The 27680-nt window shown below is 43.1% G+C and overlaps 1 protein-coding gene and 1 long non-coding RNA gene across 2 annotated transcripts in view; one reads left to right on the plus strand and one right to left on the minus strand.

Annotated features, from left to right (window-relative positions):
• The window catches only part of LOC134210609 (serine/threonine-protein kinase tricornered), a 33011-nt gene extending 8464 nt beyond the window's left edge, over nt 1–24547 (minus strand). Inside the window, exons 1-3 of the mRNA XM_062686743.1 lie at nt 23526–24547; nt 2852–3380; nt 2151–2788 (exon numbers count right to left, since the gene is read on the minus strand). Coding sequence (XP_062542727.1) covers nt 2151–2788; nt 2852–3322 — 1109 coding nt within the window. The 5' untranslated portion in view covers nt 3323–3380; nt 23526–24547. The remainder of the gene's footprint in view (nt 1–2150; nt 2789–2851; nt 3381–23525) is intronic.
• Nucleotides 24548–25752: 1205 nt separating this feature from the next.
• LOC134214889 (uncharacterized) lies at nt 25753–26357 on the plus strand. Its single transcript, XR_009979962.1, has 3 exons — nt 25753–26033; nt 26107–26164; nt 26245–26357. It is a non-coding gene; the product is annotated as an uncharacterized LOC134214889 (long non-coding RNA).
• Nucleotides 26358–27680: the final 1323 nt, after the last annotated feature.

Genomic DNA, 27680 nt, shown 5'->3' on the forward strand with positions numbered 1-27680 from the left:
TAACGACCTCGGTGACGGATCACTTATACTTATGTTACCTAAATACTAGTATTAAGAGCGTATATATTTTCATTTGTATAACACAATGCAGGAAATTTATAAACTCCCAAATAAAGAGCTGTGAAATACAGATTGCTCTGGAGCTTACAAATTCGGAAGAATTCCCTGTCAGTTCGGTAGATCCCTAGTCGAAGCAGATTTCGACAATCCTTATTCATTGCCTCTTTCTTTGTATTTTCTCTCTCTTTTTTTCCTCTTCTCTTCTGCCTTCTTCTTCCTTATTCCTGTTTCCGTTTTTCTGCTCCTTTTCGCTTTTTTTCTCAGTTTTTCTTACTTTCTTCCTTCGGGCTCATTCACCACTCACTTCTCAACTCCTCGATACTCACTCCTCAATTGACATTTCTCACTTCTGTTTTTTTTTCATAACTATTAACGTCCGCAGAACTTTGCAGTCAAGAAAATAGCGAACTTCTCTAACTTGGAACAGCTCTTTATTTTAAACGTGTGTTAAGATTAACGGTTTGAATAGGTTCATAGTCAGTAGTTATTAGTTGGTATAAACAACTGGTAGTCACCCTTAGTGACCAACGATTGCTTGATCCGCAAAACCCCTTCTCCATCCGGAACTCAAATTTTATTGCGAAGAAGCTGGAATCGTCCAACGTCTAATGATTTGGTGAATAGGTCTGCTTGCTGCTCGGTGGTAGTCATTGATTCTAGTTTGATGTTCCCGGCAGCCACGTGATCCTTGATAAAATGATGCTTGATATCAATGTGTTTGATTCGATTTGATTCAGCATTCTTGTCCAGTCCTATACACCCTCTATTATCCGACGGTGCCTTGCAGTTGAGGTCTTCCAGAAGTCCAGCTAACCATATTGCTTCAGACACAGCTGCGCTCAGTACAACATATTCGGCTTCGCTTGATAACACGGAAACTGTAGTTTGTTTGCGACTAGCCCAGGATGCTGTTGATCCAAAAACTTTGAACAGAAATCCCGTATCGGATTTGCGGTCTTCTGCATCGGACTTCGTTTTTCTTCTACGTCTTGGGGTACTTCCATGTAGTTTTTCCACCATGGATAAAAGCCGTCTTGAAATCTGGTGTATATGAAAGCCCTGATTGATGGCGACAGCTAACACCACACGAACCGTTGGCAGCTTGGCTACTGGGTCAAACGTATCTTCAAAATCAATTCCTAGACGTGGAAACGAAATGATGTCCCTTTCTTCAGTTGAAGACCTGCTTCCTAATTACCGTTTGCTTTCCGGCCGACTTCTTGGCAAACGTATCTTCAAGAACCTTCCACATTTGTTTGGTCGTAGTCTTTTCTCGGATACATCCCAAGTACTCGCCCGACACCAAGTTCACCAGCAGGATTTTCGTCTTACAGTCCATTTCCTTGAACTTCACAGCTACATCAGCCGCTGGAACATCCTTCACCCCAGCGTTCCACACCTTCGAGGCTTCGAGATACACTTGAACACGGATCTTCCAGCTATCGTAACCAGCTCTAGAGAACTGAGTAATTCCGTGAACGGTCACTTCTTTGTTGCTGTCGCCCATAACCTATTGACGTCCGTAGAACTTTGCAGTCAAGAAAAGACCGAACTTCTGAAACTTGGAACAGCTCTTTATTTTAAAAGTGTGTTAGGGCGATGACATACTGACGCGGAGCGCGTCCAAGCACTCGTAAAGCAGAATATCAGCAAGAGAAAATCACGCACACGCGTGAGTATGTTATCGGCCTTAGGATTAACGGTTTGAATTGGAATAAAAAATAGTCCGTAGCTATTAGTTGGTATAGACAACTGGTAGTCACCCTTAGTGACCAACGATTGCTTGGTCCGCAACAATAACTCACTTACTAGTCACCTATAATATCTCACTTCTGACCACTCCCTTCTCATTTCTTATTTCGCACTTTTTAATACTTTAATAAATTCAAACATCTCATTTCTCACTTCTCACTTGTTACTGCTCACATCTTACCAGTTCTCACTTCTCATTTCTCAGTACTTAGTTTCCACACAGAGAATTTTCGACAAATTCTACTATTTCACATTTTTTTTTCAATAATTGAGATTTGAGAATGATTTTCCCTTCAATAATACACAATATTGAAAAAATCAATAACATCTGAACTTACCTCCTCTCAGCCTCACAGCAAAATTTAACAATCGTATCCCGCGCTTCCTCGGAAATCGGAGTCTCCGGTGGGAAGATGAGGGTCTCTCGCCAGTTCATGACCTTCCGGTAGGTGTCCTGCGGATTGTCCGAACAGAACGGCGGATAGCCCATCAACATTTCGTACATGATGACCCCCAGCGACCACCAATCGCAGGCCGGTCCGTAACCCGTCTGCAGGAACACTTCCGGAGCGATGTAATCGGGTGTTCCCACCGTACTGTAGGCCAGTGCCCGTCGATTCCGTTTCCAGCTTTCCGCCCGCCTTTTCGAATCCATCGGGCTCGCACACGTGCCGATAAAGTCGGACGGTTTGGCCTGCGACAGATCCCGATAGAAATCGGTGCGGTGAGATTTCTTCAAACCGGTGCACAGTCCAAAATCGGAAAGCTTCAAATGACCGCGGGCATCCAGCAGCAAGTTGTCGGGTTTGATATCACGATGAATGAATCCAAGCCGGTGGATAGAATCGATCGCAAGTGCCGTTTCGGCGATATAGAACTGTGTACATTCTTCCGACAATGTATCCTTCTTCATCAGCAACGTCATCATGTCCCCACCTGGTAGAAACTCCATAATCAAGTATAGATTGACCGAATCCTGGAAATAACAACGCTTTATTAGTTACCATCACCTCCAATCATCCTTAAATATCCAACAAACCTGAAAACTATAATACATCTTGACCACCCACTGATGATCGGCTTCGACTAGGACATCCCGCTCCGCCCGCACATGCGCCACCTGTTCCTTCTCCAGCATGTCCGCTTTCCTCAGCACCTTCATGGCGTACACATGACCGGTGTCCTTCTTCTGCACTAACCGCACCTCACCGAACGCCCCTCGTCCTATCACCTTCAGTGCTTCAAAATCTTCGACCCCCAGGCGGGACCGCTTGAGCCGCAGGAATTCCGTTTCCTTCTGGGCGTGCTGCATTCGCTTTTCCTGGCGCTGTGATTCCGACAGGGCTTCGTCCTTGAGGGAGGCCTCCAGCTTGGCTTGCCGCTGTTTCCGCTCGCCATGCTGCGTGATCAAGTTGCTGTAGTAGTTCTCCAGTGTCACTTTGGCCTTGGTCGCTTTGTCCAGTGTGTGGTCGCTGAAGCGGATCGTATTGTCCGTCGCGGTCATGTTCATCGTTTGTGGCTGCAGCTTGCTGGATTAGTTGCTCCGGGTGAGCAAATGACGAATAGAACTGAAAGTAGAACAAATGCGTTTCGTGATTAATGTTTTACTCAATAAACGTATTGTGAGGCGGGGAAATTTGTTCGATTTGAAATTGTTTGCGTCCAGTCCGATGCAAACCAGTCAAAAGATGTCGAGGCTTTAGTTTGTTAAAATGAATTTTTACTTCCCTAACAATTGGTCGGGGTTCAGCCAAACCGCACCAAGCGGCTTTTTGACTGACTTGTGATATTTTTTTCGCAAAAGGAGAAGGTAAAGTATTTCATGATAATTCATGCGTACATTTGTTGTTATGGCGTTGAGCGAAGTCCGATGCAATTTATGATCAATAAATTCTGTCACACGAAAACTTTGGCAAAAAATTGGAAATTTTTTATCGGCGCTTGGTGTGATTTGGTAGAATCCCGGCCAATTGTCAAACAGAATACTTCGACTTGGGACTGGTGTCTTATTCATCCAGGTATGAAGTACCTAAAACGTAAGCTGATAAACCGTGGCAATTGGTCCGATAACCTGGATTATGATCCGGTGATCACGGCTTTAGTATAGGGATCGTATACGCCTGTTCAAGAAGTCGGTGATGAAGAAATCGAGTCTATAGCTGTTAGGCGAATCTGCTTTAGATGTGAAATATTTTTCGCTAATTGAAACAAGCGGTGATAAAGATTTTTTTCAACGTTCAAACGGGACAGGTGACGTAACGATCAATGCACTCTCCCCGCGATAATCTTCATGTCCATCCATGTCACGCGAGTTATTGAGGCGTAGATATATGCCCACCAATACAGTGGGACCGATTCGTTCCCAGTGCCAAGCGCCAAGGCCTGAAAGTGTCCCGATTTGCCCTATGATCCTCTAACACCGGAAGCAATGTAAGGTTCCGACGCGAAGAAGTGGCAGACCGGCAGGATATAGTTTCACGCTTTGAGGCGCCATCATGAGACACAAGGCGAGTATAGTGGTACAACATTTTACCCAGAAGTATGGCACCACCTACCACGAAGAGTGTCCAGTCCATAGGACGCGGAACGTATTATTTGTACCGTTTTCTTTCTGTGATTTTCGTGGAGAAGCAGAGGTGAACACGATCTATAAATAGCAAAAATCACCTCCGTCTTAACTGCCTGTAAGACGTGGCAAAGCAACGGTGGATGGTGTGCAAAACTGTGGGAAGATTCCGGATGAACACTCTAGTTCATTCTCTAGACAAGGTGATGGACTTTCGTGCCTGCTGCTCAACATTGCGCTAGAAGGTGTCACCCCGGAGAGCCGGGGTACAGATCCAGTCAATTTATTTGCTTCGCAGATGACATGGAAATTGTCGGCCAAACATTTGCAAAGGTGGCAGAACAGTAAGCCCGCGTGAAACGCGAAGCAATAAAAGATGGACTTATGGCAGGTACATGCCAGCGTTAGGTACATGTTACGATAGACGGGGAAACTTTAGAGGTGGTCGATGAAGTCGTCTACCTTGGATCCTTGCTAACGGCTGATAATGATGTTAGTCGTACAATACGAAAGCGCATCATCTGTGGATGTTGGGTCTACTTCCGGCTTCAGAAGAAACTTACGGCCAGAAAAGGTTCACACCCGCACCAAATGTGTCATGTACAAGACGCTCATAAGACCGGTAGTCTTCTACGGTCATGAAAATTGGGCCCTTTTTTCACCTTTCGCAAAGAAAGAATGCATTCCCAGTCAAGTTTTGACGTGCATTTAAAGCTACTCAATGCTTTAAATGCCTCTTGACTATCCGTAAAAATACAAATATTTGCATATCTATATTTCCTCTCTAGGCATACATTAGTACATTGCATTATAGCTTGGAACACCGTTGGATAGTTTCCCATTGCCACTGAGATCGCTATCCCAGGACCGAATATTCCTGCTCCCGTTTTTGTTCCAATTTTTGAACCATCCGTATAGATTTTTATGGAACCGTCTCAAACAGTGCGACCTCCGACTTCCCAATCCATGCGTGATGGCTCACGTCATAGTTCTCCACAGGTTTCATCCAGTATTCATTTATACTCATCACTGGCCCATATTGAAAATTTTGTGAGGTACTCAAGACGCCAACTTGAGGTACTCCGGTATCCGCTTTTTCATTTTCTTCGATGCCACAATGTCCCGGCACCCAGTACAGATGCTTTTGGTTTGAAATAGCTAGTTGTTTCAACAATTTTATGCATTGCCAAACCAATTTAGACTGGCATTTGAATGATTTTAATGCATTTAGAGCGGCCTGGCTATCTGAAAATATACAAATCCGGGCATGTCTGTGTTTTCTTTGCAAGCATACGAATGTGCATTCTAAGATTGCATATATTTCTGCAAGGAAAACAGTAGTCCACTAGCCCATTGGTATTGATAAATTTAGTCCTGGGCCTGTGATTCCTGCTCCAGTACTGTCATTCATTTTTGATCCATCTGTGTAGAACTTAATCGGTCCTGGTGGAATATTTGGTTCCCCTAATTCCCATATTTGGCGGTCTGTTTGAACTACTTTGTATGGTATATCTAGGTTCAGCCTCTTTTCCATCCAGTCTTCGTTCATTACTACGTTTGGATTAATAGGAAAATCTCTCAGTATACTAAGATGTCCTAAAAGATTGCCATCTAAAAACTCGTTACATCTTCGTAATCTTAGTGCACATTTTTCAGCTTCCATTCGCACGTATTGATGCAATGGTAGCTTATAAAGAGCTGCTTCTATCTAATGCTCTCGATGGTTTACTATGCATTGCACCTGTTATGGCCCTACAAGCCAAACGTTGTATTTTGTCCAATTTGTATTGTGTCGTTTTTTGGTTTATCTTCGGCCACCAAACTAATGATGCGTATACTATTCTGGGTCGTACAATAACCATATATATCCAATGAATCATTTTAGGTTTAAGTCCCCATTTCTTTCCATACGTTTTATTACTTATCCATAGAGCGTTTGTAGCTCTGTTAACTACGTGTTCTATGTGTAAGTTCCAATTAAGTTTATCATCTAAGATGACGCCCAGGTATTTAACACTTGAAGAATATTTTAGAGTTGTTGTGTCAATTGTCAAGCTTTTTGGCGTAAACTTTTTTCTACAAATGAATGGAACTAAAACAGTTTTTGCAGAATTTATATTTAAGCCTTCGTTAAAGCACCATTGCAAAGTGCAGTTCAATGCAGCTTGCATTCTTTCAGAGATTATCGAATCAAATTTTCCTCGAACTATTATGACAACGTCATCAGCAAAACCAATAAAGTCGAAACCTTGTTCTACTAGTTTGTTTAGAAGATCATCAACTATGAGAGACCATAACAAAGGAGATAATACACCTCCCTGCGGACAACCTTTAGTGGTCTTGATTTTTATAATTGAGTCTCCCAATTCGGCATATACTTTTCTATTATTCAGCATTTCCATACTCCAGACTATAATTATCTTTTCAAAGTTCATTTTTTCCATCGATTTTTTCATAGATTTATAAGAAGCATTATCAAATGCGCCCTCTACATCGAGAAATGCTACAAGGGCAATTTCCTTGGCGTTGAAGGCGCTTTCTATTTTTGAAGTTTGTGCAAAGCTGTGACAGTAGATTTTTTTGCTTGATAGGCAAACTGATGTCTGCTTAGGGGGTTTGTTTTAAGATATTTTGATTTTATATATTCGTCAATTATTTTTTCCATTATTTTCAGCATAACCGATGTAAGGCTTATTGGCCTGGCATTGCGCGCCGGTAATAAAGTTAATTAGTGCAGTGCGAGTTGGCTCTTGTTTCGGACGGCGGAACGATCGCGCGATTTGCCGAAATTTTGTGTTTTGCATTGCGCGGCCGGTAATAAAGTTAATTAGCTCAGTGCGAGTTGGCTCTTGTTTCGGACGGCAGAACGATCACGCGATTTGCCGAAATTTTGTGTTTTGCATTGCGCGGTCGGTAATAAAGTTAATTAGTGCAGTGCGAGTTGGCTCTTGTTTCGGACGGCGGAACGATCGCGCGATTTGCCGAAATTTTGTGTTTTGTTTTGTTTTTCCTTAAAACGGTTCGTAAGTAAATTGATGAACATATTTTATTATTTTTACAGCATATACTGTTATTGACAAACGCTCTATATTGTCGAATAGAGCTCCCTATTATTCACCTTTCCCACTAACACAAATTTTCCTTCCCGAGACATCTATGAAGGTAGTATGGGTTCCCTGCATCTTCACTAGTAGATGTTGAACTAACATTCCTTCCCTTCCTTCCGTGATTGTAAGGACGTGGCCAGGTATACAACTGCTACTGTATAGGAAAAGGTACTAATCCCAAGTACCAATTTACGACAATATACAGTAGATTGCTCAATTGAGCATTGTATAGCCACCCACGATTTGTACAATCACATATGCTATGCTATGCTATGCTAACCGATGTAAGGCTTATTGGCCTGTATGATTTTGCATTTGTTTTGTCTCTTTTTCCTGCTTTTGGAATAAAGACAACTCGAACTTGGGACCATATTTTTGGTATATGGCCAAGTGCTAGACGATGCTGGGTCATTAGGCCGAAGGCCGTTAGGCCGAAGGCCATTAGGCCGAATGGTCATTAGGCCGAACGGTCATTAGGCCGAATGGCCATTAGGCCGAATGAGAACTGGGGAGCGAGAAGTGAGTTTTGCGCGATGAGGAAGTAGTAGAAAGGAAGAAGGAAAAAAGAGGAAGAAGGAAAAAGGAGGAAGAAGGCAGCCAGAAGACGGAAGAAGGAAGAAGGAAAAAAGAAGAAGGAAAAGGAAGAAAGAAAAAGGAAGAAGGAAGGAGGAAGAAGGAAGAAAATAAAAAGAAGAAGGAAGAAGGAAGAAAGAAACAAGAAGGAAGAAAGAAACAAGAAGGAAGAAAACGGAAGAAAGAATAAAGAAGAAGGAATAGGGAAGAAGAAAGATGGATGAAGAAATAAGGAAGAAGAAAAAATAAGAAAGAAGAAGGAGAAAGGAAGAAGGAAAAAGGAATAAGGAAGACGGAAAAAAGAAGAAGGAAGAATGAAGAAAGAAGAAGGAGAAAGGAAGAAGGAAGAAAGGAGAATGAAGAAGGAAGAAGGAAGGAGTAATGAGGAAGAAGGTAGAAGGAAGAAGGAAAAAAGAAGAAGGAAGACGGGAGAAGGAAGAAGAAAAAAAAAGAAGGAAGAAGGAAGAAGGGAGGAGGAAGGAGGAAGAAGGAAGAAGGAAGAAAGAAAAAAGAAGAAGGAAGAAGGAAGAAAGAAGAAAGAAGAAGGAAGAAAGAATAAGGAAGAAGGATGAAGGAAGAAGGAAGAAGGAATAAGGAAGAAAGAAGGAAGAAGGAAGATCGAAGAACGAAGAACGAAGAAGTAAGAAGGAAGTAGGAAGAAGGAAGAAGGAATTAGGATGAAGGAAGAAGGAAGAAGGGATAAAGATGAAGAAAGCAGAAATAAGAAGGAAGAAGGAAGAAGGGAGAAGGAAGATGGAAGAGAGAAGAAGGAAGTGGGAAGAAAGAAGAAAGAAGAAGGAAGAAGGATGAGGGAAGGAGGAAGAAGGAAGAAGGCAGAAGAAAAAAAAGAAGGAAGAAGAAAGAAGGCAGAAGGAATAAAGAAGAAGGAAGAAAACGGAAGAAAGAAGAAAGAATAAAGAAGAAGGAAGAAGTGATGGTAGAAAGAAGAGAGAAGATGAAAGAAAGAAGAAGAAATAAGGAAGGAAAAAAGGAAAAGGAAGAAGGAAGAAGGAATAAGGAAAAAGGAAGAAAGAAAAGGGAATAAAGAAGAAGGAATAAGTAATAAGCGAGAAGGGAGAGAGAAGAAAGAAGAAGGAAGAAAGAAGAAGGAAAATGTAAGAAGGGAGAAGGAAGAAGGGGTAATGTGAAAAAAGAACTTCTCATTTTTCACTTCTTGCTTCTTCTTGCCTATTCGGCCTAATGGCCATTCGGCCTAATGACCGTTCGTCCTAATGACCATTCGGCCTAATGACCTTCGGCCAAATGGCCTTCGGCCTAATGGCCTGACACCGTACTAGACTAGCTTTAAATACATTGGTGAGAGAATCAAGTAGTACTTCTCCGCCCTTCTGAAGAAGTGCAGGAAAAATACCATCCCTCCCTGGAGATTTGAAAGGGTCGAAGGAGTTCATTGCCCACTCAACTTTAGACCGTGTGAAGATAGTGTTACGTACAGCTGAATTGTTACTTATAGTCCCATTTGGACAAAAGTTTTCATCAGTTTCTTCACTTATTCTATCTTCACTTTGAATTAAATTTGAACCAGGGAAATGAGTTTCCATCATAATTTCAAGAGTTTCTTCTGAGTTAACAGTAAACTTACCGTTTGCTTTCTTAACGTTTCTCAGACCATTAGAATGATCTTTTGAAAGTACTTTCTGTAGTTTTGCTACATCTGAAGTTTTTTCCATTTTTTTTTTTTGTGTCTTTATTAAGGAGACTTTCAGCCCGAGGCTGGCTCGTCTCCGAAAGTTTTTTCCATGTTTTCACAATAAAATCTCCATGTTTTTCTTTTTGATTTCTTTGTTGTACATTGAAAGAGCTTCCTTGTACTAGTTCCATTCACCAGAAGTTTTTGCTCTGTTGAAAAGCCGTCGAGATTTTTTCCTTAGCTTATTCAAGGTTCTGTTCCACCAAGGAACATCTCTAGTTGAGAATTCTTTCTTGATTGGACAGCTACTCATATAAGCATTTCTAATATTTTCAGTAATATTTTCTGCAATATTGTCAAGTTGTCTTACGGATTCAATCGGATCGCTCAAATTTATGTTTTCAGATTGTAACTTTTCATTATATCTTTCCCAGTTGGTATTCCTAGGATTTCTGTAGCTCACTTTGATTATTTCTCCAGCATTATAATCAAACACAATGTGTTTGTGGTCGGATAATGATTCTTCCTCCGATACATGCCAGTTTTCTATTTTTGTTGAAAGCATTGGACTACAGATTGTTAAGTCCAATACTTCCTGTCTAACTCTCGTTACAAATGTAGGTTGATCCCCTTTATTACATAAATCGATATTATTCGAAGATATGTACTCAAAAAGGTCTTCACCTTTTTTATTAATGTCGGTGCTTCCCCAGATTATATGGTGGGAATTTGCATCACAACCAACAATAAAGTGTTTATTATGTATTTTACAGAACGAGATAAACTCTGTCAATTCTGGAGGAGGTACAGTGTCCACGTCCCCAGGGAAGTAGGCTGAGGCGATATAAGCTTCTGTTTTTCCCCGAGTGGTCGGAATCTCCATCTGAATTGCAACCAAGTCCTTAGTAATGAATTGTGAAATTGGAATGAATTTAATCCCTCCTTTTATTGCGATAGCTGTACGAGGTTTAAGACATTTCGCATCGTAAATGAGTTTGCATGTCTGCGTAGCGAATCCAAGAACTTTGTTCTTATTAGCCCAAGGTTCTTGTATAAGCGCTACATCGACATTGTCTTTGATGATTCTTCGGCAAAGGACTGCAGTTGCTCCTTTGGCGTGATGCAGGTTTATTTGAATGAACTTTATTGTATTCTTCATTACTTATATTATTTTTATTTATTTATTTATTTATTTTTTTTGCGGGTTACAACTTTCATAAAGGACTTACCATCCACTCCTTTTCGGTTATTTGTCTCTTAAGTACATCTGGTCTTTTTTTCAAGGCCCAAGACGTTTTTGAATTTTTTGAATTCCAGTCAATTTCTGGTCTTTTGAAGACCCAGAATGAGTTTGTCCTTTTGTAGGCCCAAATTTATTCTGGGTTTTCGAAGACCCGGGAAGGTTTTGGTCCTTTGATTGTCCAGAGACATTCTGGTCCATGTAGGGGCCTGAGAAGTTTAAGTCCGTTGATATACGGGACAATTTCCGATCCTCTGAAGGCCCAGAGTGAGTCTGGACTTTCTCAAGCCAAAATTTGTGGTTTTTCGAAGACTCAGGAATGTCTTGGTCCTTTCATGGCCCAGAGACATTCCGGTCCATAGGAAGATCTGAGAACTTAAAGTCCGATGATTTACCGGACGGTTTCTGGTCATTTGAGTTCTTGCAAGTTTTCCGGCCCATCGAGGGCCCAGAGCGACATAAGATCTCAGTTGTCCCAGAATGAAGCTGTAAATTTGTGGTATTCATACATTCCTGATTTTTAGGGAAATCAGATATTTGGATTCGAGGATCTTACCATCACCAAGTTTCCATCTGTTCCGCTCGTGTCCGGGACATTAATATTCTTTTTGTTCCTAGAACGAATGCAACTGGCAGGCTCCTTGTTTTTTGGATCGTCACTCGATTCAACCACTTCATTTGTGTCAGGTTTGTACATACCTTTTTTGCGTAGAGCTGTTTGACCAAACTTCTAGACCAACATTTGAAAAGGGCGTAACAGCCAAAATTTATTCCTTCTGATTCTTCGTCCCCATATATAGCTATATATGTAGACAAAGAATCAGAAGGAATAAATTTTGGCTGTTACGCCCTTTTCAAATGTTGATCAAGACTTGTAGTTGATGAGGAAATTGCTTTGTTTGAAATGCTGCATGGAGGCCTCATCAACCGTGAAGAACCATTTAACGTGTTTTTCATACAGAATTCTTCGTTGAATGATTCTCCATTTGTCAGTGTTTAAGCCGTCGTTTTGACTTTCTATGAAAACACGAATCGTGTCATTGTCGTCAGTAACACTTTGAGGGAAAAAGCCAATCATCACGTCCAACCTTGGAATGTCATCGGCATCAATTACAGTTAGCTCTGCGCCCTCCCATAAAGAAAACGCAGGAACCACCGTATCTAGCCAATCCGCAGTTTCCGTATCCTGGCAATTTATCACCAAGTGTCCAGTACGTTGCCAACAGTTAGTGAACTTTGGCTTGAAGCATTCTCTTCTCTGTTGTGTCACTTTCTTCAGGATGGCCTCCTGTACCACGCACATCTGCTTCATCGTTAGCTGGGTTCTCGGATAGTCCTTTGGCAAAATTCCTACCTTTACCCATTTGGTTACTTCACTGTAAGTCGGTTGCTGATCACCAGCAACAGCCGTTGGATGATCCCGCCTGATGTTTTCCATACGCTTATATTGACGGATATGTGGGGTTGTTGCTTTTTCTGCTTTTTGGGAACTGGATTCCCCTCACTGTTGTTGCTTATGGTAATATTTCTTGGTCTTTTGGGCGTCGACCCGGTCGCTGGTTGTAGAACCATCGATAACGCTTCATCGCGCCCATGCCCATCTAACATTAATTTTTTAAACCGCTTTTTCTTTGCGCCACTCAACTTTGGTTTCGGCAGCTGTTTGTGCTTGTTTTGAAGATCATCAAGCACATCACTGCGAATTTCTTTGATGGTAACATTTATTCCATCGTCTTCATCATTGGAGTTCAGGATGGAAGATGAGACCGACCCTGCCCCACCAACATCATCCATCGAATCACTTTTCAGGAAATAGTCTTCATTATCAGCCTCATCTGTTTCCATATTCATGATGGTTGCATCTTGAACGGTTTCTTCTTGTGACCCCATTTTTACCACTGCACCACTTTCTGTAATTTCAGATCTTGTCTCGATTTTGTTTTTTATCTTACACTTGTTTTACTTCTAATTAGATTTTTTTTTCCGCACACTGTGCACTAAGTTTGAGTGATGCAGATCCCGTCCTACGTATAGAAGTAATGGAGGCCCGATAGCACTAACCAAAACCTTCGTACATGCGGTATATCAATAACTGCTATCACTCAGCACGCTTTATGTGTCGGTGCTTTATTTCACACTGCTCACTCTTCCCGTTTTCCCGCCACCTGTATACTGCCGTTCTACGCATGCTTGTACCAAATTCAAAAAACGACAAATGAGAAAATGGCATTTTAAATTGAACACTAATTTTCATTGCTGGCGTATAACCATAATGCAATATAAGATTATTACATCACAGAACCATTCAGAAGCCTTAATTTTATTGTAATCATTCTTATTTTTCACTCACAAATAGAATTTGCGACAACGATCATGAAAATAGTTTGGCGGGACAGTTATGCCGAGAAATAGAGCATTTGTTTTATGGTTTCTACGCATATCAGCCCCGTTCAATGCATGATTTCGTGAATGACTACTGCGATTGACTTACGTTTCCACATGCTTTATCTATGGAAGTGAACCTGCCACGTGGTTGAAGTGATTATGTCGCTTAGAATGAGTATTGTTCAAATTGCCCCCATTAAACCAGTGCAACAGGCTAAGATTGCAAGATCTGAACAGAAAATGCTATTTCAATGTGTGTTGCTTCAAAAAATTACAGAATCCGCCATAACGATGAATTTAATCACCGCGAGACAATTATGCGTAGAAATTAAGCAATGGGACAAATAGACTTGATGTTGTTTTCAATGATTTTCCAAACAAAGTTCGAAATCTGTTAGAGTTTTCTAAAAGTATACATCAAAATAGACTGCTCTGTGGTGAAAAGTCAAAATCCACAAAAACTAACATGGGACAACTATGCGTAGAAGGGCAGTATACTTCTATAATAGACACTATTGTATAGAAACCAATGCACTTTACTGCACCGATTTTCAGCATGAAACACTACGTTATGTTTCAATATTCCAGATGCAGCTTGTACTACGCACTTTAAATCACTACTTTTGATATTTTTGCCCAAACAGGACCACTTTTGACGCGACTTTTTAAAGGAATTACGGAGAGCCAAAAGCTGTCACACTCTCAATCACACTCTCTCCTGTTCTAACTTACTTACTTTACTTATGGATCCTGTACACCTTCGGCGGTGCAAAGGGCCGACTTGAAAGATCTCCATCCTGAGCGTTGTCCAGCTATCGCTTTATCCTGTTGCCAGGTTAGATTTCGGTCGACTTCTTTATTTCTTTATTGAGGCTTTGCCGCCATGAGCCTCTGGGTCTGCCTTTGCTGTGATGGCCCGCTGGGTTCCAATCTAATGCTTGTTTACAGTTTACAGTTTACATCCAGTTGTAAGGCCACCAGGCCCGAATTATATACCGCAGGCATCTGTTGATGAACTCCTGCAGCCGTCGAGTGTTTTCCACAACATGTTTCGCTAACGAATAACAGCACAGATTTCACGTTAGAGTTGAAAATTCGTATTTTAGTGCGTTCAGTTATCTGCTTTTTTTTTTTCAGATATTTCTTAAACTCGCAAAGGCAACCCTTGCTTTCTTGATCCGTGCGCTTGCTTATGTTGATCTTGGTACCGCCGTCTGACGCCATTTGGCTACCAAGATATTGGAAGCTTTCAACATTCTCCACTGGTTGCCCGGCTACTGGAAGGGGTCACCGTGTTTACATCCAGCGATTTGGTTTTTGCTAACGTTGATGACTAAGCCTGCCAAAGAGAAGCGATCGGCAAGGTCATTGAGCTTACTCTGCATATCAGAGCGCCGCACAGTGGGACGGATTGAAAAAAAAAAGACGGTCAAACGTACAAATATGGCTTAAAATGAGAACAAATGGGTTTATTATACTTACAGTGATGAAATTTTATCATTGTAAACTACTTTCATAACGATTGTTGTGATTGTAGCATTCAGTACAAATACATACATTCAGTACAAATACATACAGGTCATTTTCAAATGCCTCGGAAAAAACCTGCGGGCCCTGGCGGGCCCTAAATTTCGTTTAGTTTGAAAATAAATAATGTAAAGTAGTAGCCATGCGATTTTCAGCGCTGGGTAATGATGGGTAAATTGTTTTCTGACTACATGAAAACACCACGAAATGAGTAAATTTTAAAATAAGCCCAAATTCAACTCCATAAGCCAAGGGTTAATATTTCATGAATTTGTGATACAATGTATGCAATTGATAGTTGATTATGTTATCTTTGAAGATGTATTGAGTTTGAAATGATTGAATAACAAATTTGAAAAATATTGCAAAGATATCATACTTCATATTTATTTATTATCAATGGTGTTAAAAACAGTTTTCATGCCAACTTCAAAGGTACCCCTATGGGCACAATATCGTCAAATTGACTCAACCAAAGTAATTTACAATGTTTTATAACCTGTATAATGCGAGAAAAATATTTAAAAAATAGAATACATCATTTTGAAAAATGACCTTTTGACCCTCTTTCTAAGGATTCGTCCCTCTGTGCGCCGTTGCGCGAGGAGTCATCGTCATCAGCCAATTCGAAACCTTTTAGGTGGTCCATGGTTATATGCTGCCATAACAGCCCGCGGTTTGGTTCACGGTCAATTGCAGAATCTTGTCGATTACGATGAGGAACAGTAACGGCGATAGAATACATCCATACAAGACCCCATTGTTCATACTGTGCCTCGATGAGGCCGATGATTTTCTCAGAAACCCCCTTGCGTCTCAGGGCGCCCCACATATTCTCGTGATTAGGACGGTCGAAAGTTTTTTCGTAGTCGTAGGAATTCGTTGACCTGCTCCAGAATGATACGGAGCGTTACAGCATGGTCAACACATGATCTTCCGGCACGAAATCCGGCCTGCTGCCGCCGGAGAGTCGCATCGACCTGAATCCGGGCTAGGATAATTTTGCATAACGATGCTTTCATAACGGTACACAGCAACATAATGCATCGCCAGTTATTGCATACAGTCAGGTCACCCTTTTTGAGTACCTTCACTAAGATAACTTGCATCCAGTCGACCGGGAAAGTTGCGGTGTCCCAGATATTATGAAATAAACGATGCAGTAGTTGAGCGAATGTCATTCGCGTCTTTCACAGGCATCGTTGCATTCATCTTCGCCCCGCTTAAGCGTCGTGAGATATCGTAGAGGAGGCGAATGTCCCCGGTTTCTGCGGCCCTCTTTCCTTCATCGGCCAGAGAGTCTGCCCACGCTTGCTTGTCCCGTCGACATGAGCGTTTTACTTCCTTCTCAAGAGCCGAGTATCGTTGACGGGGTAAGACTTTGGCTCCTCTAGTTTTTGATCGCTATATCGTGGCTTTGGCTTCTCTTCGCTCCTCTATCTTCCTCCAGGTCTCATTGGTGATCCCTTGTTCTCTGGGTGCGCAGTTCGCCCAGATTGTTCTCGCTGGTGGCGATGGACACTAACCTTTGTAGTTTTGTCAGCATGGGCAAGGCATGTGGCAAGAATGCCGGACAGCAATCCTGCAAAGATGGTGTTCGCTTCCGATCCGGCAGGTACAAGACGGCGTGGAGCGCAGTGAGTGTAGTACGCTGACCAGGCAAAGAACGACTTGGGGCGCGTTGGGAACCTTCGAGAATGGAGAGATGTGGTCTCGAACCGTGTATTGTGGCGTCAAATTGTTGATTTAGTGTTATCTGTTCAGATTTGACAAAATCGAATTTTGTCTGTTCCGCGCCCGTTTGTACCGTGCCTCGTTCGCCCTCGTGCGATGTTGCAGCAACCTCGCCCATGCTACATGCTTCTCCTCAACTAACTGCTCACATTCGCCGTCATACCAGTCGTTTCTCTGATCCGGGGATACCGTGCCTAGTGCAGCGGTTGCGGTCCTTCAATGGCGGATCGAATATCTCTCCAGCCATCTTCAAGAGATGCTGCGTCTAGTTGCTCTTCCGTTGGGAGTGCCACTTCCAGCTGCTGCGCGTAATCTTCGGCTAGTCTACCGTCTTGTAGCCGCCCAATCTTTAGCCGCGGGGCCCTCCTTAGCCGTGCGGTAAGAGGCCCGGCTACAAAGCAAGACCATGCTTTGTAGCTGGGTTCGATTCCCGTCGGTCTAGGCCATTTTCGGTTTGGAGATTGTGTCGTCTCCCTGGGCATAAAAGTATCATCGTGTTAGCCTCATGATATACGAATGCAGAAATGGTAACTTGGCTTAGAAACCTCGTAGTTAATAACTGTAGAAGTGCCTAATGAACACTAAGGCTGATGACATACTCACGCGTGTGCGTGCGCGAACGCGCCCAAGACAAAAGAATTTCTTTTGCTGATATTCTGCTTTACGAGTGCTAAGGCGCGCTCCGCATCGCTCGACGCATCAGTATGCCATCGCCCTAAGCTACGAGGCGGCAATGTCCCAGTGGGGGATGTAATACCAATGAAGAAGAAAAGTAGTAGAACGACTCCGACGCGTGTTGTACACCGTCGAGAGTTGAGCGCAGACATACTGCAACGAGGTAGTGGTCGGATTCAATATTCGCACTGCGGTAAGTACGTACGTTTGGGATGTCGGAGAAGAATTTACCGTAGATTAGAACGTGGTCGATTTGGTTTTCCGTTACTTGATTAGGTGATTTCCATGTGGCCTTGTAGATATTCTTGCGGGGAATGAAAGTGCTTCGGACTACCATTCCGCGGGAGGCTGCAAAGTTTTTGCATCGTTGGCCGTTGTCGTTCGATACGGTATGCAGACTGTCCGGTCCGATGACTGGTCTATACATTTCCTCCCTTCCTACCTGAGCGTTCATGTCACCGATGACGATTTTGACGTCCCGCAGTGGGCATCCATCGTATGTCTGCTCCAGCTGCGCATAGAACGCTTCTTTCTCGTCGTCGGATCTCCCTTCGTGTGGGCAGTGCACGTTGATGATGCTATAGTTGAAGAATCGGCCTTTTATCCTCAGCTTGCACATCCTTGCATTGATTGGCTGCCACCCAATCACGCGTTGGCGCATTTTTCCCAGTACTATGATGCCGGTTCCCAGCTCGTTGGTGGTGCCACAGCTTTGGTAGAAGGTAGCCGCTCGATGCCCGCTTTTCTACACTTTCTGTCCTGTCCATCAGATTTCCTGCAGCGCTACGATATCGAAGTTGCGGGGATGTAATTCAGCTTAGATTATCCTGTCGCAACCTGCGAAGCCTAGCGACTTGCAGTTCCATGTTCCAAGCTTCCAATCGTGATCCTTTATTCGTCGCCTTGGTCGTTGCCGATTGTATCGAGTCGTATTATCTTCTATGTCGTTCGTAATGGTTGTTTTTAAAGGCGGCTTATTGGGCATGCGCAAACCTCCTGTCTCGTCGGAGGGCCGTCGTGTCAGGGCTGTTTAGCGTCCCACCTAACACCAGGACTTGTGCGTGTGCGCTTTGAGCGGCACACGGTATAATCCACACCTTCAATCTGAAAGCAGCCCTTAATTACCAGCCTTGCTTTAAACCGTTCAATGGAACCATCCGAATTTATCTTGATTTTGTACACCCATTTATTTCGTAACGCTTTTCTTCCTGCTGATAATTCTGTCATAATCCACGTTAGATTCTGCATTAGTGCTTCATACTCGACTCTCATTGCGTCTATCCATTGCTCTTTGCAACCTTGTGCCATCGCTTCACAATAAGTGCTGGGTGTTACCAATTCGGTGAGAACCTCGTGCGCGCGCCCAGGTCTGCTACCATTAATGCGTTGATCACACTGCCAAGCTTCTGTGCGACGACGAAATTTAGAACTGTTCTGTGAAGTAGCAAGTTTCTGAGAGAAGGCACTGTAGGTTACCTCATACTCATGATCAAAATACCTAGGGGTCGGCGCTCCCTCGTGCTGCGCTTTACCACACGTTCTATTGGTGGCACTGAAATTTGCGGAGGGAGCGCATTGTTGATAACAGTAGCATCAAATTACCCAACGGTTGATTCATAGCCATCCATACTTTCATCGTCTTCTCAATCTCCGTTTCAGTATTCGAATCCGCATCTTTTGCATATTCAGTCAATAATTTGATTTGCTTCGACTGCTATCACTTCACCTGATCACTACTGCCCATACGTTCATCTAGGATAATTACGTCTCTATTTATGAAAATTTTACCAGTCTGCGGATCATACAACCGATAGCCCTTGGAATTTGTTGCATATCCAACGAACAAACATGCTTGAGATTTCTACGCTTTTGCACCGAACGCTCGCAAATGTAATACATCCGGACGAACTTGAGTAAGCTTCTCCTCTGGCGTAACAGTGACTCCTTTCGTAGGTGATCTATTTATTAGGTATACAGCAGTACATACAGCTTCTGCCCAGAACCGTTTGGTCAGGGGCAGCAGGGACTTTGTCCAAGGGCTTGACGACCCCTCCCCATGGCCACTGCGAGTTAGACCGGGACCATCGTCCCTAACCCCTAATCCCAAGGCGTCAAGCGACCCGTGCCGAGGGGATGCATGGCCAGGGGGGTGAAATAATAAGCTAGGCCTTTAACGGAGCCTGTGGGGTACCTGGGCACCCTCCACAGTAATTGTCCCTTACCGCGTCATGCTGGGCTCTGGCGTGGTGGACCTCTTTTCCCGAGCAACTCGTGGGACCAAAATGGAAAACCAAGTCAATTCTTCAATTAGTGGTAGTAGTGTAGGCGACAACCCCTTCGCAAGAGGTGGGTTGTTCAGGTCTCCGCCTAGGAGGCCAGAGGCAATAGTCGGCAGCTCAGTGCGCAGCGCCAGCGTGGGTCACTCAACCTTCCTCTCGGCTATAAAAACGTTGGTAGGGGTTATTGACGGCCCATGGCTTGTGGAGGCGATGAACCGCAAACGTGATGGGCTTTCGGCCTTCGAGGTGGCGACGGAACAGCTGGACGCCATCATCGACTTTGCGTCATCGAAGCATAATATCAGAAAGGACCTCAAGAGGAGCTTGCAGAAACTTCGAAAGTCGATGCTGGACGCCAAGCTGGAGAGGGCGGTCGGGTACGGTCGGGTACGTCGGGGGTGACTGCTCCAACGGAGCAGACACAAAAACGGGGGAGACAGTTTCCAGGGGATGAACTCCCTGGGGGCCGCTCCAAAACGCGGAGGGTTACTACCCCGAACAAGGGTAGTGGGGCTGGGAAGCTGAACCCCGGCCAGGTACCTCCAAAACCGGGGGAGGAAGGACCTGGAAAGGTCCGTCCACCCAGGAAAGACGGTGGTAAGGGGTTACGGCAGGCTGAGAGCTCTCAGCCGCACCAGTCCAGGGAAATAGAGGGGGATGACGCCTCCTGGACCCTAGCCAAGAACAAGAGGAAACCGAAGACGTCAAGGGCCGAAAAGAAGGCCCAGGCGAATGAAAGTAACAAGTAGTCTAGGGTAGGCGCCAATCGCTCCAGGGGCGATGCCCTAGTCATCAAGACGGACGAGGCTAAGTACTCAGACGTCTTGAAGGCGATGAGGAGTGACGTTAGGCTCGGTGAACTCGGCGCCGACGTACGTCGAATAAGACGTACCAGGACGGGCGAGATGATCCTCGAGCTGAAGCGGGCGTCTCGCAAAAGGGCGCCTACAAGAAGTTGGCGGAGGAAGTCCTAGGCGAGACGGTCCAGGTGAGGGCACTCACGACGAAGGTGAATCTAAGGGTTAAAGACCTGGACGAGATCACCGAAGTCGAAGAGCTCGTCACGGCACTGCGGCGACAGAGTGAAGTGGAGACGCCCACCGCAGCCATTCGGCTACGGAAAGGTCCGGCAGGGACACAGATAGCATTGATTCGGCTATCTGCAGCGGATGCCTCCAAGGTAGTCAAGTTAGGGAGCGTCAAGGTGGGATGGTCGGTATACCCTGTGGGCATATACGAGCAACCCGAAGTTTGCTTCAAGTGCCTGGAACCGGGGCACAAGCAATGGGACTGCAAAGGCCCTGACAGAAGCAATCTCTGCCGACGCTGCGGATTGGAAGGACATAAGGCACAATGCTGCACGAACCCTCCCAATTGTTTGATTTGTTCCAGCAAAGCTGTGAACAGCAAGCACCCCAGGCGGGGTTCGAAGTGTCCGGCGTTTAAGCGTGCTGCAAATTTACAGTGCAGGTAACGCAGCTGGCTTGCTCGGCCTCGCCCGAGTGTTTGGTGTGCGCAGGTTTAGAGGAAACTGCGGAACACGTGTTGTTCGTGTGCCCACGTTTTCGCGCAATGCGTGATCACATGCTTGCCATATGTGGTCTAGACACTACCCCCGACAACCTAGTTCGGAGGATGTGTAAAGATGAAGTTGGCTGGAACGCCGTTTTATCGGTTATCGCCCAAATCGTCTCGGAGCTACACAGAAGGATGGCTAGTTCAGACGCAAACAAGAGGTGGTCCAAGGGTTCGGAGTCGGCTTCATGGGTCATACCGGTGGTCATGCCCTGTGGTCGAACTCGATCCTTTTATCGAACAAGTGGCCGCGCGAAGAACAACATGGTATCGTCGCTTTCGCGGCGTCGGTCAACCGAGGCCGAGCCCGAGGACAAAAAGGGGTCCTCGTCAAGGCTGGGGCAGGCGTAGGCACCGCGTCGGCAAGTCCCTCTGTGTGTTGGCGAACAGACCCTATCGCAGAGAGGTCAATTTGGGGTGCACGCGGCATCATCATTCTTGATACCAGTCGTGCAGAGGGAAGCAGGCGCGAAGTCGACCCTTCCCACCTTCCGAGGACATAGGGCGTGGTAAGGCCACCTGGAAAGCCGGCAACGCGCTGGCACGATACCATGGTGTTCTTCTAGAAAAGCGAGTTACGATGTTCGGTGCTGCAAGGACACGCAGCTAACCTCGAGGGTGCGTTGTGCACTGGCCCCCCTTTGAAGCATTACTTTCTGGTTGTACCGAAGGGACTATGGGCTTGGCGGCAATTGAAATGGTTTAGCGGGTCGGGGATGTAGTCCTGCCTCCATTGCTTAGGAAGAAAAACAAAACCTTAAAAAATTGGAATTCAGCCAAAGCGTACCTGAGACAAACTTTAGAATGGCTTTTGGCTTTTGGAAATCGACACGGAGGAAAGTGATACTAACAAAAAGAACCGAAATTGCAGAAGACCTGATAAGTTTAAGGACTACATTGTGTATAATTTGAGGAGCGATGTAACTTCAGATCAATAAATTTATCCATGTGTAAAATAGTTTTGAAATCTAAAAAAAGGAGAGATGTAACGATATAGGTAGTTACCGTGTTTGTATTTCAGTGCCGGGCTCTGAAGGAGAGAAAAGAGACAGCACGACACTAAGAGAACACGAATAGGACGGCTAATCACTAAATTGTTTTAGAAACATTACTATTTTGACCGTGCTTTTGTTTAGCGTGTTGAAAATCGGTAGTTCTTGGTAGGAATTTTGAAAATCTATAGTTTTCTATCTTTCGTCTGTGAATCGGTTGGACTACCGAGAAATCGGCACGCATGCCTTCTTCAAAGGTCTATTTTCCAAACTTCCCATTTTTCTCCCATCCACATTCCTTTCCTTTTTGCTTACTTACTTTTCCGGTGCGTGCTGTGAAAGGCTGTGAAGGCGATGGCTCAAACCCCCCAAATTGAGGTGAACGCGCCCCTGGAGCCGGAGTTCTGATACCCGAGTAAGTCCTTTTTCTCACGGAAATCTTACTCATTTTTCGTAAAAAGTGGAACAACTCAAGGATTGTACTCCAATTCTTGAAATTTTAGGATGGCGTTTAATGGAACATGCATCCCATTCGTATTCATATTTGATTCAAATGATCACTAAGAGCATGTTGCATTTCTGAAAGGAGCAAATAGAGCCTTCGTTACGCGTATTGATCTTTAGGCCTATATTCCAGTTCTTGGAATGGAACACATGTTAAAGGCATGTCCAATTTGATAAAATAATAGCTATAGGAGTGTTGATGTTTGGACTTCTTCCTTATCCACGACCCTGAATACTGAATTACTTGTCTTGAAAATAACATTTCTCAGCGGAAGGCTAAATGCCTAATCGTGTTACAGTTAATTCTAATACATTAAATTAAAAAAAGTCTAGGTCTTTCAAAATAAATGTCTTTAAAACTACAGAGCCAATCATTTTTCATTAACAGCAAAAATAATTGATCGAAGAATGAAGGCCTCTCTCGATAACCTTCTACACAGTCATGTATGCAAAGCAATTAAACGACTATTTGCGTCTTCTCAAACTGGAGATCTGATGCGCGCGCAATCTCATTTCTTAAGTTTGGTTCCCAATCGCACTCAATTGCAAGAGCAGGAATCGTCCAGACGGCCGCGCTAATATAATCGACTACCGATAAGACTCTTGATTGTTTGTTTACGATGTGTCTGTCAGTAGCATTTGTCAGTAGTTATTTGCTTAGCATAAACTCCCATCAGTCGCATCAGTCAAGAGATTTGACCTTTTATTTGATAGTAGTTTGTTGTAACGCTCTCTCAAGAAACCGCATATGACTGAGTACCAGAGTCTGCTTACCACAAACTGCTTACCTTATTACATAGATAGTAGTTGGGTACAAGAAGCAGACCCCGGATATCTCTTGCTTCACGCAAAGGTAAATAATAAAAAGGAGAACAAAGATTTCGCTTTTTCTTTCTTTCATTTACCTTTGTGTGTACGTTTCCGTGTTATTTGCTTTAGATGTTTTCTCCTTCTGGTCTGTTGGTTCGCCTGGCACTCCGCTGACGATGATGGTGATCTATTTAGGCTCTGCAATAGAATTACTGCCACCACCGTCGTCTATGCTGCTCCAATTGCCAGGGCCGTAAAGTAAACTGGTGCACTGTGATTTCACCAGTGACGAAATCGATTCTCTGTCCCCGTTTCTCTGCCTCCGTCCGTATGCCGTCTTTACTCACTGCGGCGATTGATTCATTCGAACTTTATGCCCCTGCGGATGGTCAAATGATCGACGTGTGCTATTTTTCATAACTTTCCCGTTTCTTCCCGAAGAACCACCTATACGCACTTTTACGCACGCACGCACACAAACCCAGGAACTGTCCGTCCACCCACTTTCCTGCTCGCCAATGACGAATCTGCGTAACAATTTTCCCAAAGCACGATTATTGCACAACTCGCAACTTTCTTCCGAGTCTCGCGCTCCAGTTTCGATATCACGCCACAAACAACCTCGCGGAAAATTCACACTTCCCCGAGAACTCCTTGACCTCTTCCTGCTCCTGTGCTGTAAAATTGTATAATCAAATTTCGTATGACCCCGCGAGAGCAACAAACATTGTTTCCCTTCGAAAATTTTTCACTTCCTCCTCGTTGTTTGCGCTGATGCTGATGGTTGGGCAACAGTCTGATTTCGTTTCTGATGTGGTATGGCTCGGGGCCACCGATTTAGAACCGCTGGCGCTCCTCCTGCTGATGCAATTTGCACTTTTTCACTTCACTCCGCACTTCTAACGGGATCGCTGCCTTTTTCTTGCTACCGATTTCGAAACGACCATCGACCGCGACGACGACGACGACAACCGACAAGACAAGGAAGGAATTGAAACTCTTCTTCTGTATGCTGATGTTTTCGATTCGAGAGGAAAAATTTACGACGACGGCACACAAACTTTTTCTTTTCACTTCTGCTGATGGCTGGACGATCGAAACGATGATGATGTTGGTGAAAAACACTGTCTTTCTCTCCACTGACGTCTGCGTGTTATTTTGCTTTTATGTGACGGTAGCGCCATATGACAGCGGTGCACTTGCGTTGAAACCGAGAAACTTTGTCTTCGAAAAGGCATTGCGGGGGCTACACTGTGCCACCAAAGTACTCTTTAATGGGTAAAAAAGTACCCATTATGAAGTTAACTAGTTCAACTCATTAAAAGAGTAAACACCGTTTACTCATTAATGAGTAAACGGCTTATCTGTCAGTTTCAGGCGTAATTTTTACTCATTATTCGAAAAACTTTTTCTCCAATAAAGGGTGAATTTTACCCTTTATTATGCTTAAAATTTGTATTGTAATTGTTAAGGTTATTGTATTGCTATTCTTAAAAGCAGAAGAACATTAATTCGAGCATTTATCTTTATTTGATCATATTTATTTAAAGCAAAATACATACTATACATTTGTTTATTTGCTATTCGTTGATGCATAATTGCTGAACAAAAATTTCGACTGGGTGCTTGCTTTTTTAGTTTCTTCTATTTGCCGGCGGCAGCTGTTGATGCGGCATATCCCTGCTACGGGTTCAGCTGCCAACCGATCTGTCCCTCCTTTCGGTCCAAATAACTCGGAAGCAAGTTAAAGCCATTGTTGGAAGCGCCAGCCAGAAGCAGGTCATTCAGATCGCTGGATTCCATGCAGTTGGCGACCTTCGCATGATGTACTCTGCCCGTTCTCGTGTGCAAAGATGGGAAAATGCAGCGAAGGTATGGGGCATCGTTGCTTCCGCACAGTCCAGATTGTTCGGCGCTTGTTGCTTGTTCCGGAAGCAAGCGATTAGAGTGATCAATGAATGATAGAGACGGTTCCTTACTCCGATCGGAAATCCTATCATGAAGCATTGTCCCGATTTTAGCTATTAAGCTGCTTCCAACTGTATGGACGAGCTCCTGTCTCCGAAATTCTGAAGTGCTGGCAGAAATAGCGCCGAGCCGAACCGAAGATTTTGAACGGTGGTGGAACCGGCGACTTCCTGAAATGTCGTGTCCAGGATGGTGTAGCTTCTAAGGAGTTGTTGTTAGCTAGAAAAACAAGAGTTTAATTATATATTTTTTATTATATTTCAAAAGGTGGGAACTTACTTTACTTCAACTGTATCAACATTCCTTTTAGGAGAATGATCTACAACTACACTGAGATAAATTTTATAGTAATTTCAACTATGGAACTATTGTTAAAATAACTATTTCGAAATGTGTTTATATTAAATAGAAATGCAATTAAATTGACTGCATGTTTGTTAAAAATACCATGCTGTTGACAGTCCATGGTATTATTAACTAAAATTCATGGTACTGCGGTCGCCTGGAAAAAAGTGCAGAAGACGCCATATTATTTACATTATTAGGAGCTCCGCAAAAAAACCATTTTAAAATTGCTCAAATTGGGAAAAATAAATAAATTATTCATGGCGAATTGAAAACTACACCACATCAAGGTACGTATGGATATTTTAAGCCTAGAATTTCGGCATTTCGCACTTTTGTTAAGGCTGAGAAACTCATTTACAGGTTACATGCTCAAAATAGGAGAAATGCTACCGCTGAATAGGTTCTAAAAATATGATTGGTAAGTTATAATTATGACAGTGAATGTATAATTTCTGTTGCCATTAACTATTAGTAACATATTTGCGTTCGGATTTCCAGAATCACAAATCTTGCAAAGGATTCAGGAGGAGATCTTGAGAATGTTCCCCTCGGAGAATCTATGCGCTGTTGAGAAACAATCATGAGAAACATGATGACGTCGAAATACGAACTTACAACTCAGCATTTAGTAATTTATGGAAAAATAACTAATAAACAACCCGAAAACATATGATATTACGCATTTTTACAAATCCATGTGATTTTGATTGAATTTTCTTGTCTACTTTGTTTATTTATTATGGTTCTCAATCGACTACACATCCATCGTCAATTTAAAAGCAGAGTAATAGTCAATTTCACTGTATTTGATTGTTATTTTAAGCATGGGCATGGTATTTTCGCTGTCAACTCACTTTGCACATTCATAGTAAATTTAACAACTTCTTCCGTTTGAAATGACTGAAGAATGTAGTCTGCACAAATCAAGTGGTGTTGTGCATTTAATTTAAACCATCAAAATGGTAATTTTAACCGCATCGCTGTTTTCAGTGTATATATTTATACAACTATATACCCGAATAAAAAATACAGTAGAATAACAGTACAATTTATTGTAACACTACTATTAATAACATTGAATTGGCGATAAATTATATTGTAAATGAAACCATAGAAATACATTAGAATGCATTCTTATGAACCATTTACTCAAATGTAAATGAAGTTTTCGCAATAGAATGTACGGGTTGTTAAGTATCGTAACTATACAAAATCTGAGATTTTTCCATACATTTTTTTCGTAAAACAATAGAGTGTATGGTTAATATATTGTTGAAATATACGAACAAAACTGTTCAAAATACAATGGATTGTATTGTATTTGTATAGTAAAACAATACGATTTTTGATTTCTCAGTTGTGACAGCTTTACTGTTCAACAATGCAATTTAAAGGGAAAAAATGCATATTAGGCGCTATGAGGCAAATATTGTTAAATAGTTTATATGCAATGTAATGAAACATTTCAAAAGTTATCAATGTATGAATCTTATGTACGAAAACGTTTCAAAAACAATTGCAAGTATTGTTACATTAGAGAAATATGTTGATGTATTGTATCCTCAGTGCATCTTCTATCAGATTGTATCTGTGCAACCATCAAGAAACAATATATCCTATTGTATACCGTACATTGTAAGGTAATTCAATTGTTTACACTATTGAACCAATAGTACATTTTTATCCGGGTATACAACTATATATACAACTAAATATTCCGTGTATCCAGCTTTCCACGCTCGGTAATGGCGGCTTGTTGGTGTGTAAAAATCAATCGGTCACTGTACTTTTTGACACTAGCTGGAGGAAAACTCACTGGCGAAAAGGCCTTTTTTCCCTTCCCCTCACCCAGGAACGCAAGTGGGCTTTCCTCCAGCTAGTGTCAAACAGTACAGTGACCGATTGATTTTTACACACCGACAAGCCGCCATTAA

The sequence above is a fragment of the Armigeres subalbatus genome, chromosome 2 (assembly GCF_024139115.2).
Source record: "Armigeres subalbatus isolate Guangzhou_Male chromosome 2, GZ_Asu_2, whole genome shotgun sequence".
Classification (NCBI taxonomy): Eukaryota; Metazoa; Arthropoda; class Insecta; order Diptera; family Culicidae; genus Armigeres; species Armigeres subalbatus.